At 36.3% G+C, this 17,933-nt stretch overlaps 1 protein-coding gene across 4 annotated transcripts in view; it reads right to left on the bottom strand.

The window, feature by feature from the left end:
- Positions 1-208: 208 nt before the first annotated feature.
- The window catches only part of kcnip1b (Kv channel interacting protein 1 b), a 48,995-nt gene continuing 31,270 nt past the window's right edge, over positions 209-17,933 (bottom strand). For 2 of the 4 annotated variants that reach the window (XM_077242833.1, XM_077242836.1), the window contains exons 2-8: positions 3,933-4,057; positions 3,121-3,190; positions 2,955-3,025; positions 2,756-2,863; positions 2,567-2,671; positions 1,696-1,758; positions 209-1,260 (exon numbers count right to left, since the gene is read on the bottom strand). In XM_077242833.1, coding sequence (XP_077098948.1) covers positions 1,213-1,260; positions 1,696-1,758; positions 2,567-2,671; positions 2,756-2,863; positions 2,955-3,025; positions 3,121-3,190; positions 3,933-4,057 — 590 coding nt within the window. In that variant the 3' untranslated portion in view covers positions 209-1,212. Of the gene's footprint in view, positions 1,261-1,695; positions 1,759-2,566; positions 2,672-2,755; positions 2,864-2,954; positions 3,026-3,120; positions 3,191-3,932; positions 4,058-14,822; positions 15,216-17,933 lie in introns of all 4 variants that reach the window. The other 2 variants (XM_077242834.1, XM_077242835.1) reach the window with 2 other exon arrangements.

A 17,933-nucleotide genomic window follows, 5' to 3' on the forward strand; every position in this document is an offset into this window, starting at 1 on the left:
TTAACATTAAATATTTAATGAATTTGAGACATCATAATACAGTTTTAAAAAAAATAATAATTATAATGATGAACTATAAATGGATGTCATTTCATGCTTTCCAGGACCTACATAAAAATAATAATAATAACCCAACAGACTGAACCCAGCATTTAAGTTAAAAAATGAACCCAACCTTTTTAGATTATAATAAAAAAACACAGCTGAATGTTATTCCACAAACATTTTAATCAGTTTTGACTGAGATTTGAATTGCACAATATATATGTCTGATATTTAGTTTTCACAGTTTGTATTCTCCTCACTGGACATTTCTTTATGTGGCATCATACTTGCAATTATATACATATAGCTTATATTTCTAACGACTCACCCTGACCACTCGACTTCTATATAAATTCCCCAAACCCCCTTATTTTATATAAGTAATCTGGGTTTTTGTTCTCTTATAAATACTGTTTTGTCCTTCTTGAAGGTATTCGAGTATCCAGGAGATTGTCAGTCTCTAGACTACTCCTCGCAGACTTAACACTTAACTTCTGTCCCACCTTATTCACTATGATCTGGTGGGCAAAAATGGCTTGACAAGTACTGAGACATATAGACATAAGCGGACGGACTGGAAACAGCAATTATTAACAAACAACTCTGACAACACAAGACACGAAAATCAACATCCAAATTGAGTATTCCTCAAACCCCATAAAACATAAATAGATATTTTGAAGGCCAAGATTATTTTCAAGCAACTCATAGGGAACATATCTGCTGGTTTTTATCATGCAAGCTCTTTTGGCAAGAAAGCAAGCAAAAGAGGCTGTATTAGCAGTTCCAGTAAACCAAAAGTCCTGAACTCTAGGGTCAAGCAAAAAAAAAAAAAATTCTTGAGACTGGCGTTTGTTTTCACAGGGAAGAAGCGCGTTGATCATCGCACAATGCCTTCCAAATTACATAGTCTTCTGTGGCTGGATCAAGGTGGATTCTGGGCTGATAGTTTCCCGAAACACCAGCAAAAGACAACATTAAATATGTTACAAGTTTTGAATAGAGAGAGAGAGAAACGAACCCTAAAGACTCTCAGATTCCCTCAGGCCATAATATTCCCCCAGAACTCAGTCCAGTGAAATATAACACATTTAAACATACAATCCCTCTTGCTTTCTTTTCCCCACTCTCTGTTTTGTTCTTTTCTTGTTCTGGTTGATCTTCTCTCTACATCACATTTTCAAAGAGCTGCATGGATCTCATCATATTTTCATCCTGGTGAGAAAAAGAGAAACTTTTAGATGTAGTTCATCTGTTTGACCACACCGAGGCAGCATAATCTCTTCAGTTAAACTGGATCACATTGCTTGAATGAACATCGCAGAGGATTTACATGTGGCTTTTTCACGTGAAAACAAAAAATTGACTTTCATAGTATTTTTTTTCCCCCTACTATGGAAGTCAATGGGGTACATCAACTGACTGGTTACTGACATTCTTCAAAATATCTTATTTTGTGTTCAGCAGAAGAAAGAAATTCATACAAGTTTTAAACAACTTGAGGGTGAGCAAATTATGACAGTATTTTCATTTTGAGTGAACTATTCCTTTATTCCATGAATAATTCTTATGGTTCTGAATTCACCTTGAGACTAAGGCAAATGTACGTAAAACAGCTGCAATCACTTACAGCATGTAATGTGAACATACCTCCTGACAGGCAATGATGAACTCCTCCAATGTTACAACTCCATCTTTGTTTTTGTCCATTTTCTGTGGGAGAGAGAACATTTATTTAATTTGCTCTGTCATTTTTGCTTCAAAAATCGAGCACAGGGATAGGTAAATATCACTATTCATACTGTACATGTTTAACCTCAAAATTGAAAGAAAGGAATCTATACATTTTTAGTATCTAATACGAATCATCTGAGTATGGAATAAAAAAAAGCCTTAAAAATCGTAATGTTGCTAAAATATGCTTGTGTGTGTATAGTAGTGGCCAAAAGTGATGTCATGAGGGGATATTTTATATTAATGTTAGATTAAACCATCAAAATATGAAGAACATATTTTAGATTTAAAAATAATAATAAATATTTTAAATATGAGGGAAGAACAAAACGCTAAACTTAAGGTATTTATCTGACAAATTGATTTAGAAAAAAAGCCAAACTACAGCTAGGCCTACATGTTTTTATTTTATTGTGTAAAACATTGCATAGAAAAACAAAAAGACCACAGAAAAAAAATGGACTATAACATAATCCTTTATTAATTTTAGCTGTTTTTTTTCTTGTTTTTGCATATGTAAAAAAAAAAAAAAAAAAAAATTATTATGACAGCTTGGCCAGAAATTATGTCTGCACAGTTTGGCATGTTTCATCACAAAGAAAACAATTGACTCCAAGCACAATTACACAATATTCTTTAACAAATTTAATATTTGAATAAAGGGTGAAGATGTCAATTTTCCTAGGCAGGACATCAGTTTTGACCAGATATATTTTTTCCCCACTTTGTTGCAAAATATGACCTGCATGTTTTGGAAAGATTCACCAAATAATGACTTATTACTGACCTCAAAGAAGGTATCCACATGCTGCTTCGGTACATCCCCTTTTAAAGCTGGATACGTGTACTTCCCCATCATGTCATAGATGGCCCTCACTATCTCCGTCATTTCCTGTGAGGTACATGAACATTGAGTTAGTTACTGAATTATGATAATTAATAAATTATTATAATTGCCTTTTTAATTATGACATACCTCCCTATTAATAAATCCATCTCTGTTAATGTCATAGAGATGAAATGTCCATTCTAGTTTATCTCTGACGGTCCCCCGCAGCAGAGTAGAAAGTCCCATCACAAAGTCCTGAGAGAAAGTGAGAAAATACATCCTGTGTGCAATGTCACCTAAACATTATGTTGTGCCGAGACAGCACATAGGCTCATAGTCTTCATACCTCAAACTTTATGGATCCATTATTTCTGGTGTCGAACGCATTGAAGAGATAATGTGCATACGTGCTGGCATCTGGAACAGCAGTGACAACAGATGAAAACATTAGACACTTAAGATTCCCTGATATACCCATCGTAAGAAGCTAATAAGAATTTTACATCAAGTACCTCCATGTGGAAAAAACTGTGCATAAATGTGTTTAAATGTCTCTTCGTTCACCACTCCACTTGGACACTCCTAAGGGGGGGAAAAACACTTCATATTATTGTCTTAAGACTGATTCCTGCATATGCAAATTGATATGATAACTGGAGCTCCGCTGACATTATCGTTAAATAAAAAAATATACATACTATAATATATAATATAATTTTAGTAATGGGTTACACTTCATTTAAGGTGTTTAACGTCGTGTTACAGTGTAATTGTACATTAAGTACTGAATAATAATAATGAACTAGCGACTTACGATAGGGTTAGGATTAAGGTTAGTTGTATATAATAATTTAAAGTAATAATTACTATAGTAAATACAAGTAACGTGTAACAAGGACACTAAAAGTAGTCAACCAATTATGTTGATGAGATGTACAAATAGATGCACTGCCATAGAGAACTACACAGTATTTTTGGTAAAGCTTTTTTTTTTAACACAACAAATATGAGCTGCTGTGTGGGTGTCTAGCATGTGAAGGTACAGCATCTGACTGTTGCTTTAGGCTAGTGCACAGTGATTAGTGACACGCTGGATAATGCAAAGAGGAACAATAAGAGTGTACAGTTTTAAAGACAGATGAGACATGGCAAACAGGACCACAGGGACAGTATGCAGATGAGATGCGATGATTCATAAGAGAAGATATTGAGGCGTAAGGATGTATTACATAAACACTATAAGCTTGTGAAAATGTGTCAAAAGAAATTTGTGAAAAGTAAATGTGCTGATGTGGGATTGAAGGAGAAATGCTGGGGAACATACATTTTTGAAGCCTCTGTAAAGGACTTGTAGCTCTTGCTTGGTGAAGTTGGTCTGCGCCTCGAGCTGCTCGAGACCCTCCGGCCGATGGCTGACCATTGTCATCTCCAATTCATCATCCACCTTATCTAGAGATAGAACATATTTTAATGCCTTAAAATAGCTTGAATGTAAGTCTACACCCTTGCCTCATTTAGTATACGCTGTTCTATGAATATGCAAATTAGCCCCGCCTCCACTCTCTCACACCAGCTCAGAGATCCACTTGTTCACGTGATTGGTTCACACTGATCAGACTGTTTGGATCTAGAAATGATTGACCTCATGTGGAAATATCAGACTTATAAATAATGTAAATAATTTAATAATAATACTTATTATTATTATTATTATTATTATTATATATCCCAGGAATTTTTAGTATATTTTCCAGGAGGTGAGGATTTTGTTCTCCTGAACACATGGAATGGAAACTGTGCTTTATTCACAAATGTTTTTGAGGTACTAAAATTTTTCACATAAGTTAAAATGTGTAACTTTGGATGGAAACATGGCTAATGAGAGATCTGAAGATAGAAAAGAAAAACAAACCAAAAAACAAGCATAAACATCAGTACAGGAACAAAAGTTGAAAAGATTTGATTATGGAGAATATCATGAGAAGTGATGCCCAAGTGGCTTATTTTTTTGCAGAGACAGCTCTCCCGAACTCACAAGTATCAGCGTCATTTACTTAAAACTCATACGATCATGCTGATTCTTGTCAATAGATGGCAGCATCTAAAGTTGTAAACACATTTGCGAAATTTCGCAGGCAAAAAAGTTCTGTTGTTTGGTGTCAGTAGTATAGTGATGTATCAAGCATTGTTTGCACTTTAAAACCAAGCAGTTTTTTGTTGGTCAATGTAGCAAATCCTGGTGGCGAAACCTGGGGAATCTTTCTCCCTCACACAAATTCCCCAGTGGTAAATGTGACAAAACACCATTGTGGTATCAGTACTTAAAAAACAGAGATGCAAACACTCATATTCGTTTTCGGAAGCAGCGGCTGTTTCCCTTCGCAAAAACAAATGTGTTCAGGGCAAACGAACCCACACACCTCCATTTCGAAGACTTTCTTTTTGGTAAAGAAACTCAGATGACTCATGTGTTTCAAGATACTCACACACACACACACAGACTCGGCCCCCTGCAGGCCCTGCTGCTGTGTCAGCTCTGGAGAAGTTATTGTGGGTAGAGAGGCAGATGGTGTGATGGGGGAAATCAGTAGAACGAATGAAAATGGCCTTGGGTAGCTTGGGGGAAGACCTTCATCTTTCATAGAACACTGGAGAGCCATTGAATCTCGTTATAAATGCCCCATTCCTTCATAAATCCTCTCTTTGGTTTTCACACACACACACACACACACACACACACGCACGCACGCACGCACGCACGCACGCACGCACGCACGCACGCACACACACACACACACACACACACACACACACACACACACACACACACACACACACAACTTTAACCTCCAGTATGCCCACAAAGTGTTGGTGCTTACATAATAAGTAAAGGTATATTTGAGATGTTAAATTACTCTCTAAGTTTGTTAAATGGATTATTAAATGTGTGGGATCAATAAGAAATCCATTCGTAGACTGATTTCCCTAAAGTGTCTGAACATTGTGCAGCTTTCAAAAGCTCAGTTACTAGCGATCCATCGTGTCACTTTTGCTTCAAACAATTGTGCGATTCTGGGGCGTGGGCTACCAGTAATAAGATAATAAGGAGCTGCAAATGTAAATGGTGTGTGCTTGAATTTTTTTATAGCATGTTAAAATTGTCACTTTTTGAGGGTGAGCAAAAACGTGCTGCTGTTTTTGTGTGTGTCCCTTTAAATGCAAATGAGCTGCTGCTCCCTGCACAGAGGGCGGAGCTTCAAGAGCTCGTGTAGTAGCATCTTTTATTACCTCAGACAAGCACTGGAAATTTCTAAAACTTTTAGCATTTTATTTTCAAACTGGAGTCGGACAAAGATTGAGAGACTCAAGAATAAAGTGACAACAGGTACAGTGCAACAGGACATTTCTGAACGGTTAGTTGATGAATTTATGTTGATGATGTGGATTTAACTATTTTCTAGTCATTGATTAGCATATTCTGTCATGGTAATCTATAAATCGCGTTCCAGGGGCAGGGTTTATTTAAAGGCAGGGTAGGTAGATATCCCCAAAAATACTTTTTTCCAAATTTGTTTAAACTGTCTTTATATATCAATGCATAATTAAAATGTAAGTACTCTGGAAAAGAAATGATAAAAATCGAGTGTCTGTAGTCCTCTCAGGACTGCAATAAACACAACTCATTATTCCATTAACTCCCACCCTCCCCTTCTCGGCTCCTTCGAAAGCCACGCCCCCAAAACGCATGAACACGCGATCCCGGCCGTTCGCTCAGCTGGAAGAGTCCGACGCGTTTACCAGCGCCGAGCAGAGAGGAGCGCTGGAGCGCAGTGCATGTAGTGACATCATGTCAGGATCACAAGTAATAAAATAACTAACTTTATCAGTATGAATAAAAACAATTAACATGGCTGTTAGTACTCAATATCAAGCTCGCATATCGATACTGGTAAAGTTCAAAATATTTTACAATGGCGTAACAGAATCAAACTAAATATAATGCAAAGCTATAAATTGTTTAATTGATACGTTTGCCGTTACTATCAGTTACACTGTGATGAAGGTGAATTTGTAAGATTCATAACATAAGATTGTTTACAGATAAACTGAGTAACATACACTCAAACACCTTCTCACAACTGCATTGCAGACACAAGATAATATAAAAAACACACACAAATATTTTATAACACATACAGATAAGCCTACACAGTGTTGGGAAAGTTCACTTTCTACATGAACTAGTTCAAAGTTCAGTACACAAATTTTAAAAATGAACTAGTTCAGTTCATAGTTCATACTTCACAATTTTGAACTAAGTTCACGGTTCCAAAAAATGAACTAGTTCATAGTTCTTTTTTTCCATATGTTGCTGCGAGCTATTTTTTTTTTTTTTACAATTATTGCCACAACCCATATACAACCACAGACAGCGGTTATTTTATCGGCGGGGCCAGTTTGCATAGAAATGTAAGATTTTTCCCATCCTCACCGACCTTGTCTTAAAACTGATCATACGATACGACGCCTCCTTGCTGCTTTGTCGACTACATGCTGCTTTTTGTTTTGATGGCATGCGGCGGCCGCGGTGCGACACTGGTGGCTTGTGTTGCCAGATTGGGTGTTTTGTCCGCTACATATTAAGGCCTGTTTACGTGTGTTTTATCCGGGTTTTCGCCTGGAAGACTCTATAGAAATCTGGCACCCTATTGAACGAAGTTAAACTGAGCTAGCGTTCGTTCACACAGACACCAGAATGAACCCGTTCACAATAACGTTCATCAGGCAAAAATACAGTAGGCCTACCTTCAGTTCACGTTCGCCCAAAATATGAACGAGTTCATGAACTATCGTTCAATGAACGCGTTCAGGCAGCACAACACTGCAGATACAAGTTACAACATAAAGACATAGGTAAACATATGTAGAGCATAATAACAACAAACCAAACGTGAAAAAACGGAGCAAGTAGAGTTCACGGTGAACATAGGAACAAAGTTTAGGCAGAGGGTAAAGCTAGGTATAAAAATAGATACCCTAAACTTTTTAACCTAAAGTTAGAATTGGCGAAATTAAACAAAACAGCTTTCAACTGCAGATAGGCCTATTGCTTATTTATCGTCTCAACCCTGGCTCACTAACAGTAACGTTATACCAGTCGACACCAAAGTTACACTGTCATAGCTAAGCCAGTGTAACGTTAGTTTTGCTATGTAAGGTTAGGTAGCTACATTAGGTAGCTACGTGTGCTAGTGATAGGCCTACATGCTTCATGAAAAAATAAATGCCATCAAAATGAAAACAGCAAGATTACCTGTCCAGCAGAAATAAAGCCATCATGGAGTCACTTTTCAGCCCCTTGAGATCCCTCAGTTGTCGCCACCGCTGGAAAGCCACGCCGATATTGACTCTCGTATGATTTCTTGATTTATCCAAAGACTTTTTGTTCATTGCCTTTTCAAATACTGTCTTCCTTTTTTAACTTGTTTGACTTCGCTGCCTCTATGCAGGTACTGAGAATTTTGACTGTTCTTTCTCTGCCATAATTGTTATTACTAGCTTCCGTGCCTCTTCAAACGGGTGCGCACATTTGGGCTGCTCCTGTATCAGCAGAGGTGGTATCCATGGTAGCGAGGGAGAGTGACAGTCGCCCCAGCCAATCATTTCTTTCGTCCCGAATGGAATAATGAGCTGTGTTTATTACAGTCCTGAGAGGACTACAGACACTCGATTTTTATAATTTATTTTCCAGAGTACTTACATTTTAATTATTCATTGATATATAAAGACAGTTTAAACAAATTTGGAAAAAAGTATTTTTGGGGATTTCTACCTACCCTGCCTTTAAATTTTTGTGGTGTAACTAACCCAATAAGCTCATAGTAGTCCCTATACCATCCGTTTGTTGTAGTCCTTAAAAATCTTCTTCTGTAAAATAAAATATCTCCCTTTGCTTTGAACTTTCAACTTTGAGCGCCGTAACTTTGCAGATGTTGTTTATGCTTAAACAGCAACAATACACACTAACTAAAGTTAAAAAAGTGAAATCATATGAACCACCCCTTTAATATGCCCCCGTTCAGAGATTTTTAGATGGATGCCTAGGCTTTTTAGGTCGAGTAGAATCTGCGATCTCTGACCCAGTTCGTTATAAGCTGTAGTAACATATTCGCACAGACCAAAACAAAAACAGACATTCTGACACGGAATGCACAATTCAAACTCAAAGTAGGCTAGAATAACTGGCTGTAGCATTGTTTTTCTGAGAAATAGGCTGAGAAAAAGTATTTGAACTATATGATTATATTGTTGATTAGTCCTATGTGACGAGGACTGAAGTAATGATGCTTAAATTTAGCTTTGCACCATGAGAATAAATTACATTTTAAAATATATTAAAAATATAAAAAAATTATTTTAAATTGTAATGATATTACTGCACAAAATATATGTTTTTACTCATTTTTTAATAAAAAAAATGCAGCCGCAGAATATAGAATCAATTATAAAATATTTCTGACTCTAAACTTTTGAACAGTAGTATATGATATGCTGCCGTTGTCAGAGTGTGTCCGCCTTTTTTCTGTTCTGTTCCTTGGAAAGTTCGGTCAGTGTGGACAAATTTCACAAATCTAACAGAAAAGGATTTGGAACGACATGAAGGAGAGTTAATGATGGCAGAATTCTTATTTAAAAGGGAACTAGCACTTTAAAACATCATTGTAATATTATCTTAACAGGGTTCTCAAGTCTCACGCATTGGCCGTGAGACACACACAATTCAACCAGTTCACACACTCACACGCCACACCGTGTATTTCTCACGCTGAAAAAGCAATGCCAACCAAGTTGACATGCAAGCTTTATATATAACGTTGTATACGAGGCGCAGGAACAAAAAAAAGTGAAGTTTCCTGCCGCCGGCACTTATCTCGGCCAGATTGCGTTCGTTACTAGGCAAAATAGATGCGCGAACAAACGGAAGTTGACAGAACATTCTCAGCCACCGTACGTTCGTTACAAGGTAGGTAACCAACAACATCGTGTGAACACACGTCGTGATGGAGAATGTAAGTGGGAAGAAAGCTCGTCTAAAATTTTTAGGCTTGAACATTTAATATATAGCCCATTGTATACATTATTATTGATGCAGTCAAAAACTCTACAACTACTTTGCAACCAGGCCAGAAGCTTTGGCTCAGTTTGGCTAGCTTACGTTATCTGAAACTAAGGGAAATGTTAGTGGTATGGGAAGGAATGAAGATGTATTTTTTCATTTTATTTTAAATTATATATGATACTGTATTAATAGTCTTTCTAGTTACATTAAGGCTACATATATTAAAGCAGAGTGCTCTGGGTAATATTTAATATCCTGTCAAAACATACATTAATCACTGCCATTGCATTTGTAATTTTCAAAGATGTCAGGCAAAAAGCAAAAAGACTTGTTTTTCCAAACTGTTTGGAGCAATTTGTTATATTTTTGTATTTTTTTTGTAATCTTGAAATATAACATTAAAGAGTATATTTGATGTGATGAATTGCTCTGTCATTTATCAGATTTACCAATTGTTATAATTTCAATTTGTGCTGGTTAATTATGTACAATGGGTAAAATTGGGGGGCGGGGCTCCATTAGGGCTCCTCCCCTAACCGCATGTGATCTCACTCCAAGCTTTTGATACAACTTGAGAACCCTGTCTCAAAGTGCCCCTATTATGGATTTTTGAAAATGACCTTTCATGTAGTGTGTAACATAGCTCTAAGTGAATGAAACCATCCTGCAAAGTTTTAAATCCGAAAGTGCACCGTATATAAAGTAATTATCTTTCAAAAGTAAGAGTCGACTCTGAGTCAATGAAATTAATCGGTTTCCAAATGAGTCATATGCCGTTTCGTTGTGACGTCAAGACGAAACATTAGGATATTGCCCACTTATTGCACGCGCAGACACCAGGGAAAACGTCAACCTCATGTCGAGAAGACGCTGTGCTCTACAATGTGAAGGTAAAGCCAGTTTTTTTCACCGCCCAAGGACGAGCATGAGAAGAATCAGTGGTTAAAATTCATCTTTACCACGATACCACAGCAGTATAATCCTAAACTTTTGCTGTGTTCCCTTCATTTTACTGACGACTGCTTCTCAAATCTCAGAGTTCATTGCTCTTGAAAGATGGTGTTCAAAATACTTAGTTTTGAGTTTTATATTGTGTAGGTCTCCTGCTTCTGGTTAACTCACATTATAACTGTCTTGCTGAAATACTTCTGCTAATCAGTTGTGGGCCATTATTACCTAAAATTGTGTCTATTAATGCAGATTGTATGTCGTTCTCACTACTTTGAGTATCGAGAAAGGATGGAGCAAGATTTGTTTTTACCAACGTTTATGTTACATCAGTCATTCACGCTAGAGCTCGACTAATGTATACATTGCATACATGCACTGTTATTGATACAGTTAACTCGTGTTCGCCGCAATATATTAGAAAAGTGCTCTGTAAATAAATAAGTTTAAGTAAAATAATAGGTTTGTTGATAGACAAGCTCTTGTTAATGCTGATGGTGAGGAATTACAGTTGCAACATCTCATAATGTACCTCGAACTGAGTAGTTCATTACTGAAAAATGTCCTCGAGTCGTCCTAGCGATGGAGGTTCGGGTTGAATAACTAGTTCTTCCAATGTTTCATCATCGGACTGGTGCTTGGATTGATATGGTAAAATCAACGACATTGTTCATTACGGTGTTTAGTTTACAGTGTAGGAAGCCTCAGGACAAGCAGAGCTGACATTTTTATGGCAATGGGGGTTTTAGTTTTTGACACACGCGCTGTACGCAGTAGACCAATCACAACAGACTGAGCTGTCTGGCCAATCAGAGCAGAGTAGCTTGCGGAAAGTAGGGATTTAGAGAGATTGATTAATCTGACGGTTTATTTGAAAATCATTGAAAATGTGGTGATGTGCAATTGTATGTTATGAGAAAATTAAACAGTTTTTTTACCTTTGATGCATGTAAACTTGATGTAGGAGACTCCAAAACAACATTAGGAAACTTTAAAAATAGCATAATAGAGGCACTTTAAAACACAACACATTCTCCTCAGTCAAATCCCTTTTTTTTGCACCAGCTATTTTCAGATCCTTCAGGTTGCTCTTCATTTCTTTGCCAGGCTTGTTTGCTGCAGTCTTAATCTCTCACAGATCTCTGACAATTTAAATCAAATTCTGTCGATTTGGAAAGACTGAAGCTATTATAACCAGTTTGACAAGATATGTTTGTGATATTTCCCGATCTGTCTGATGACTGAAAAGAGTGTAGTGAATATAACTCACGGGAATGATGTGAAGCTTCTAACTCGACAGGACAACCCCTCATTTTAATCTTATTAAAAGTCTTATTATCCCCTCTCTTCTTTTTAACACATGCAAACTGATGTGACAGTGAGAATGAAAATGGAAGTTGAGAGAAAACCTAAGAAACATGTAGAAAGGCAGAGAGCATTACCTGCACAATTAATGTGTATTAAGAACTTATATTTTATTTTATATTATTTTATATTCTTTATTTTAGTTTAACTATGCAAAACAATCATTGGAATAAATTACTTGGAAATTGAAATTGCAAATGGAAAAGACGGCTAATACACAAAAGACAGAATGGGTTGAAGACGTGTGTTTTTATTATGGGAAAACGGAGAGATCAGTTGAAAGATGGAGAAGGAGAGAGGCATTAGCACACAAAAAAATTGTCTGGGAGAGCAGAAGTGCTAGAGAACACAGCGTGTGTCTGAAAATCTCTCTCTCTTCATCCATCTATTGCTCTCTCTTCCTCTTTAATGCTTAAAACAGCACCAAAGCCATTGAAAACAGCGGCAGTAGGAACACTAAAATAAACTTTAAAGACACATTCTCCATTCAAGTTGCTATTAGTGCCATTAGAGTGCTTCCTCTTGCAAAAAACATCAGCACAAGCCTTCTTGTCTTGTTACAATGTATCTTTTATTGATTTTATAACTGAGATGATCTCTTAAATCAATTATGTTCCATCTGAACTCATTAGGAAATCACTGCAGATTGAAATTGGTTAACTCCCAAGCAAATTGTAATGAAAATCAGTTATGACAAAACAAAATGAGATGTTGTTACCAGTGCAGAGATCATCGTTTGACATTTAACTAATGACACACTATAGCACATGGTTACCTAATAAAAACCAGTAATTAGTTATGATTGCAGAGTATTTAATTTAATTGAATTTGCTAATTCGGTGTCAAATTTGAGCATTTTAATGAGCCAATTATAAAGACAGGTTAAATCAAGTTTGCTGACATTCTTCTCAGTACAGGCCAAAGAAAACAAATAATTCCAGTTCAGCGCTCTGGGGTTATATATAAGACTGTGATTTAGAAGCCAGCCTTTGACGTCAAACTCAACTATATCCCACTAAGAGGTAATTAACCAGAGCAAGCCGCCCACATTCTACCACAAGGGAGCACACAGAGATCTATAGGGTAAGATGTCAGGGAAAAGTGACAAATAGCAAACAAATAGTTAAACAGCAGGATGAATATTCATGAGCAGCTGCATTAAAGGCAGTGTAAATCACTTGTTACTGCAGCTCGAAACTCCCCTCTTGTTAGGACTGGAGTTACACCCCTCAGATAGAGCCAAGCAAAGGCATCTCAGGCCAGTATAAAAGGTCTTGGATGGAGCAAAGGGAACTAAATACTATCTGCCAGATAGCAGCAGTTTCATTTAATTTTCCATTAAGAGCTTTTTGGTTAAGAGATTGCTGAGGAATAGTTCACCCCCCCCCCCCCCCCCCCCCAAAAAAAAAAGAAATTCAGATTAAAACCACCGCTCATATACATTTAAATCACCAAGGGTTGTGCGGAATTTAGAATTGAGAATTTGACTACCTTTTAGTTCATGCTTTGAAATGGATTAATTACACCCTAAAGGAAATTGAATTAATTGAATTAATTGAATTATTATTCAACTCAGCGTAATGCATTTGAGAGAAATCTGTTAAAATTCTATTTTAATGACATATTGATATAAATTATATTTATAGTTCTAATTAATACAAGGATTTTTATACTTTCCCCAAAAAACCTTCCCACAAGGCTTTGTTTTGACAAACTTTTCTAGTTAAAAATGACAGTTATATATTTATGTTTCTACTTCAATTCATTTTAATTATTTTGTGTTACATTCTAATTTAAAATGAATTATATTCAAATTCAACATTTCAAGAAACACTTTATGATGCTTTTTTAATTTGTGGAGCTCAACAGCATTGTACGGAACGGAGCAGCTTGGAAAACTTTTTTTGGGTGTTTTACAGAAGCAGGAAAATCACATAATATGTGAAATAATCAAAATATTTTTTGGAGAATTATGCCTTTTTGAGTTCTTCATAAATTATATATATATATATATATATATATATATATATATATATATATTGTATTTAAATGTATAAGCACAAAGATTACATTTTAATAGATTCTTGTTTATTTGCTGAGCAGCTGACCTCTAATTTAGTGTATAATTTAGTGATTGAATGAATAAATGACAGATGCATATTATTACTTGAGTTTAACCATGATTAAACTTGTGATCCATGTAAATAGATAAAAAATAGTTGCAGTGCTGTATGTATAATGCTGTCATGTCGATTATAACATCCCATCATCTGCTGTACCAAGCATTATAAAGCTGTCTCCATGACAACTACACCAGGGTGCATGTGAACAGGAAGAGGGTTGATATGTGAGCAGAGTGTTAAAACAACCGCTCACGTACCGAGATACCACACACACACACACACACACACACACACACACACACACACTGTCGATGATGTTTATCAGTGAGGGACAAGGTTAAACCATCATTTGTAAACAGCAGACCATGATGTGTTGCTTTACTGCATATCTGTTTCAACCACGCATCCATTCCATCCTCTTACAGCTCTCTTGAAAGGAGGGAAAGATCACATATTTTTATAAGTGTTATCCATCACAAATAGGGCACTCTTTTTCTTTTCTTTGAGAGCTCTTTCAGTCCTTTCAGGCTCTGAGTTAGACATTGATTTAGTGCTGTTGTTGATACTTCATAACTCCTTGTGTTTCAGTCTTTCTGTACAATAATGCACCATTATTTATGTGAGTACAAGTCAGATAATCTGTCATTTGTCAACATACCTCTGGCTCTGGATGGTCTTTGTCTTGTCTGCATAGTCAATGTGCCCACCACTGCTCCCATGTTGTCACCGCAGAGACACGATGTTCAAACTAATAAGCGTTGAGTCCGCCAGTCTGCCTTTCTTTGTTGAAGCCCCTGCTCTTGTTCTCCTCTCCACTCTTCTCTTACTTGTCAGTGAATGAAGACAAGCTGGAATTTTCTTGCTAAAAGCATATGGTTGCTTCCTTGATGCCCCTCCCACAAAATTTCCCTCCCTCTCACTCCCTTCATTTCTCTTTCTTTGCTCTCGCTCTGGCTGTTTCTGCTGGGTCACGTTTGTTATTCGGTGTCAGGAACTGTTGCTCTGCATGATGGGAAGCAGTAGGAAGAGTGTGAGGATGAAATGCTCCTTTCTACAGCAAACACACACACACACACACACACACACACACACACACACACACACACACACACACACACACACACACACACACACACACACACACACACACACACACACACACACACACACACACACACACACACACACACACACACACCAAGCAGATTTATTAATTTTAGATTTATTGTATTACAGTTTTTTACACTGAGTGTGGCAAGATGGATGATGACTTTCGTCTACACACTGCTGCTCTTATACGCACATGCATTTGTTGTTCTATCTTAGTAGGGATGTTTTATTGACCTCTATTGTTTTTATACTGAGCTAATGTTGATTATCTAAAACTCACAGAATCCATTTTTAAAGGGATAATTCACCCCAAAATGACAATTCTGTCATAATTGAGTCACTCTCGTGTTGTTTCAAACCTCATGTATGACTTTCTATTTTCTGAGAAATCTTCAACTGTTCATACTATATGTTCATCTGTCATATCAGTGAGTCACCGGAGCCCAAAACAACACTGGATCCCATTTACTTTCATGGTAAGGTGACAACTTTTTATTTTGAGTGAAATATCCAAAAATATTATCCCTTTAACACTTTATTAATATTAATATTATTTATGGTTTTTATTTATTGTTATTTGATTATTATTTTTGTATTATTATTTATTATTACTTATTGGTTAGTTTATCAATTATTTTACCTTATAGGAACACTGTAAAATAAAATAAATAAACAGCCACTGTGGTTACCTGAAATTGACCATACAAATATAGTGACAATGTTTCACGTATTATTGGATGGCATGTTAAAAGTTATTACAAATTATAAAAATTATAACCGAATACTGCATTTCATTATGTGATATAATGTTAGTTTACCAAGCTACAAAAACCCCTGCTTTTTACTTTAAACAAATAATAACCACTAAGTAAATAACATAATATTTTACACAAAACCTAATGTAAATTACTGATAACAAAAATAAGAAACTAAATTGCTTACATATAAAATGTAGTCACGTGTCAGGGAATCTCCTTTACCGGTTTCATCGTAAGTTATTGTAATTCATACTTGCAAAAAACATACATTTAACAATATTGTACAGTAAAATTACAATTATAACAAATAAAGTTAAAACATTAAAATGTACAACTATTCTAACATCTTTTTACTGTAGCACTTTTAGTCTTGTTTGTACACATTTTTTTTTACAGTGTATCACTGGCTGGTCATTGTAAGATATTTCAGATTTTACTGCATTTGTGGAGTCATTTGGTCTCCATAATGTTGGCAAATCCTTATCTACATACATCAAATGAGCTGTGGTACGACTGTAAGTTTGTTTTATCATCCATTGTTCATTTCCAGCCATTGTGCGTGACTCAGATAAGAATGTTTCACGGATCAAGTAATTTTTAGTGTGTATGCACAAATTTTTGTTTGTTTATACTGTACATATACCATTTTAATGCATTGTAAAATGACCTATTGTTTGTTTCATGCTCTCCCTCATTAGTAGGGAACCTTTCTGATAAACAGAGATAAAGAAAGATAGAGAATACAGAGGAAAAGAACTTGCCAATAAGGGATATCTGAGTTTCAAAACAGCAGATCTGTAACCTTATTAATAATACAAAACAGAAGAGACTTCAGACGGACAAGCTTTGGGCTGGGAGTGTGGAGAGAAGTTGAAGGTAATGAATAATTACATAAAATCAACCCTCACCACTCCGTATTTCGCAAATCCAGCAGGACTGACCTGAAAATCAGGCCAAGATATCCAGAGATATCCTCATTCTAGCACATAGAGATCTGCTCTCCATCACCTCAACCCTGTCTGCACAAAACTCACTCTCTTTCTCTTTATCTAATACCACCTGCCTTGCACAGGATAAAGACATTTGTATGGTATTGTTCTTGCTTTGGCACTCGTTCATGGAAGAGAAACAATAATATCCAGCAAACGACTGGCATGTGTGAAATCCGCGCAAGAAGGTGTAAACCTCTTTTTCTCACTCAAAAAGTGTCTATGTTGGACTTTCTCTATTTAGACGCCTTATTATTATATAGTTAGCGAAAAACAGATATGTGAGCCGAGTATGTTTGAATTCATAGTATAAACAGTATAGGCGAAAAGTACCCACATGACTAGGCTACTTCTGGCGAGATTCTGAAGTGCATTTGATGGACGCTTTACAATCCCACGAGGCCACGGGAGAGGATTTGTGAATGGATGTGGAGTGATGCAACTGCCGTAGGTCACATGACCATAACAACATGGCGGATATAGTACTTCCAATTTTCATTCACTACATACATTCATACTGAATAAAACTTACTTTTTTTAATGGTTGCTAAATAAATTTCAAACCAAATGTACCTATTATACAATACAAGCCTACGATTTTCGATGCACCAAGGGTGACAGCTATTTAACGCTACGATACTGATTTTCCCAGCATGCACCGAGGCGTAAATAAATAATAAGGATGCATGCTTTCACTGTTTGTCAGCTTTATTTACAGTGTCGTTATTGATTTTGTTTAATAACTTGTTTTGTGATGTCTGGAATTCATTTTCTAGTTAGCATAAAACTAAAATGACCTGTTAACTGTTACTGTTTGAAATGTATCTAAAAAGGAAAGTCCACCAAGTACAATTATTCCCAAGTGAGTTAAACCTACGGGTTTACATGTCGCAGTGCTTTATATGCCATTCC

The sequence above is a fragment of the Siphateles boraxobius genome, unplaced genomic scaffold (assembly GCF_051911475.1).
Source record: "Siphateles boraxobius isolate OS27281-9 unplaced genomic scaffold, OSU_SipBor_1 25, whole genome shotgun sequence".
Lineage (NCBI taxonomy): Eukaryota > Metazoa > Chordata > Actinopteri > Cypriniformes > Leuciscidae > Siphateles > Siphateles boraxobius.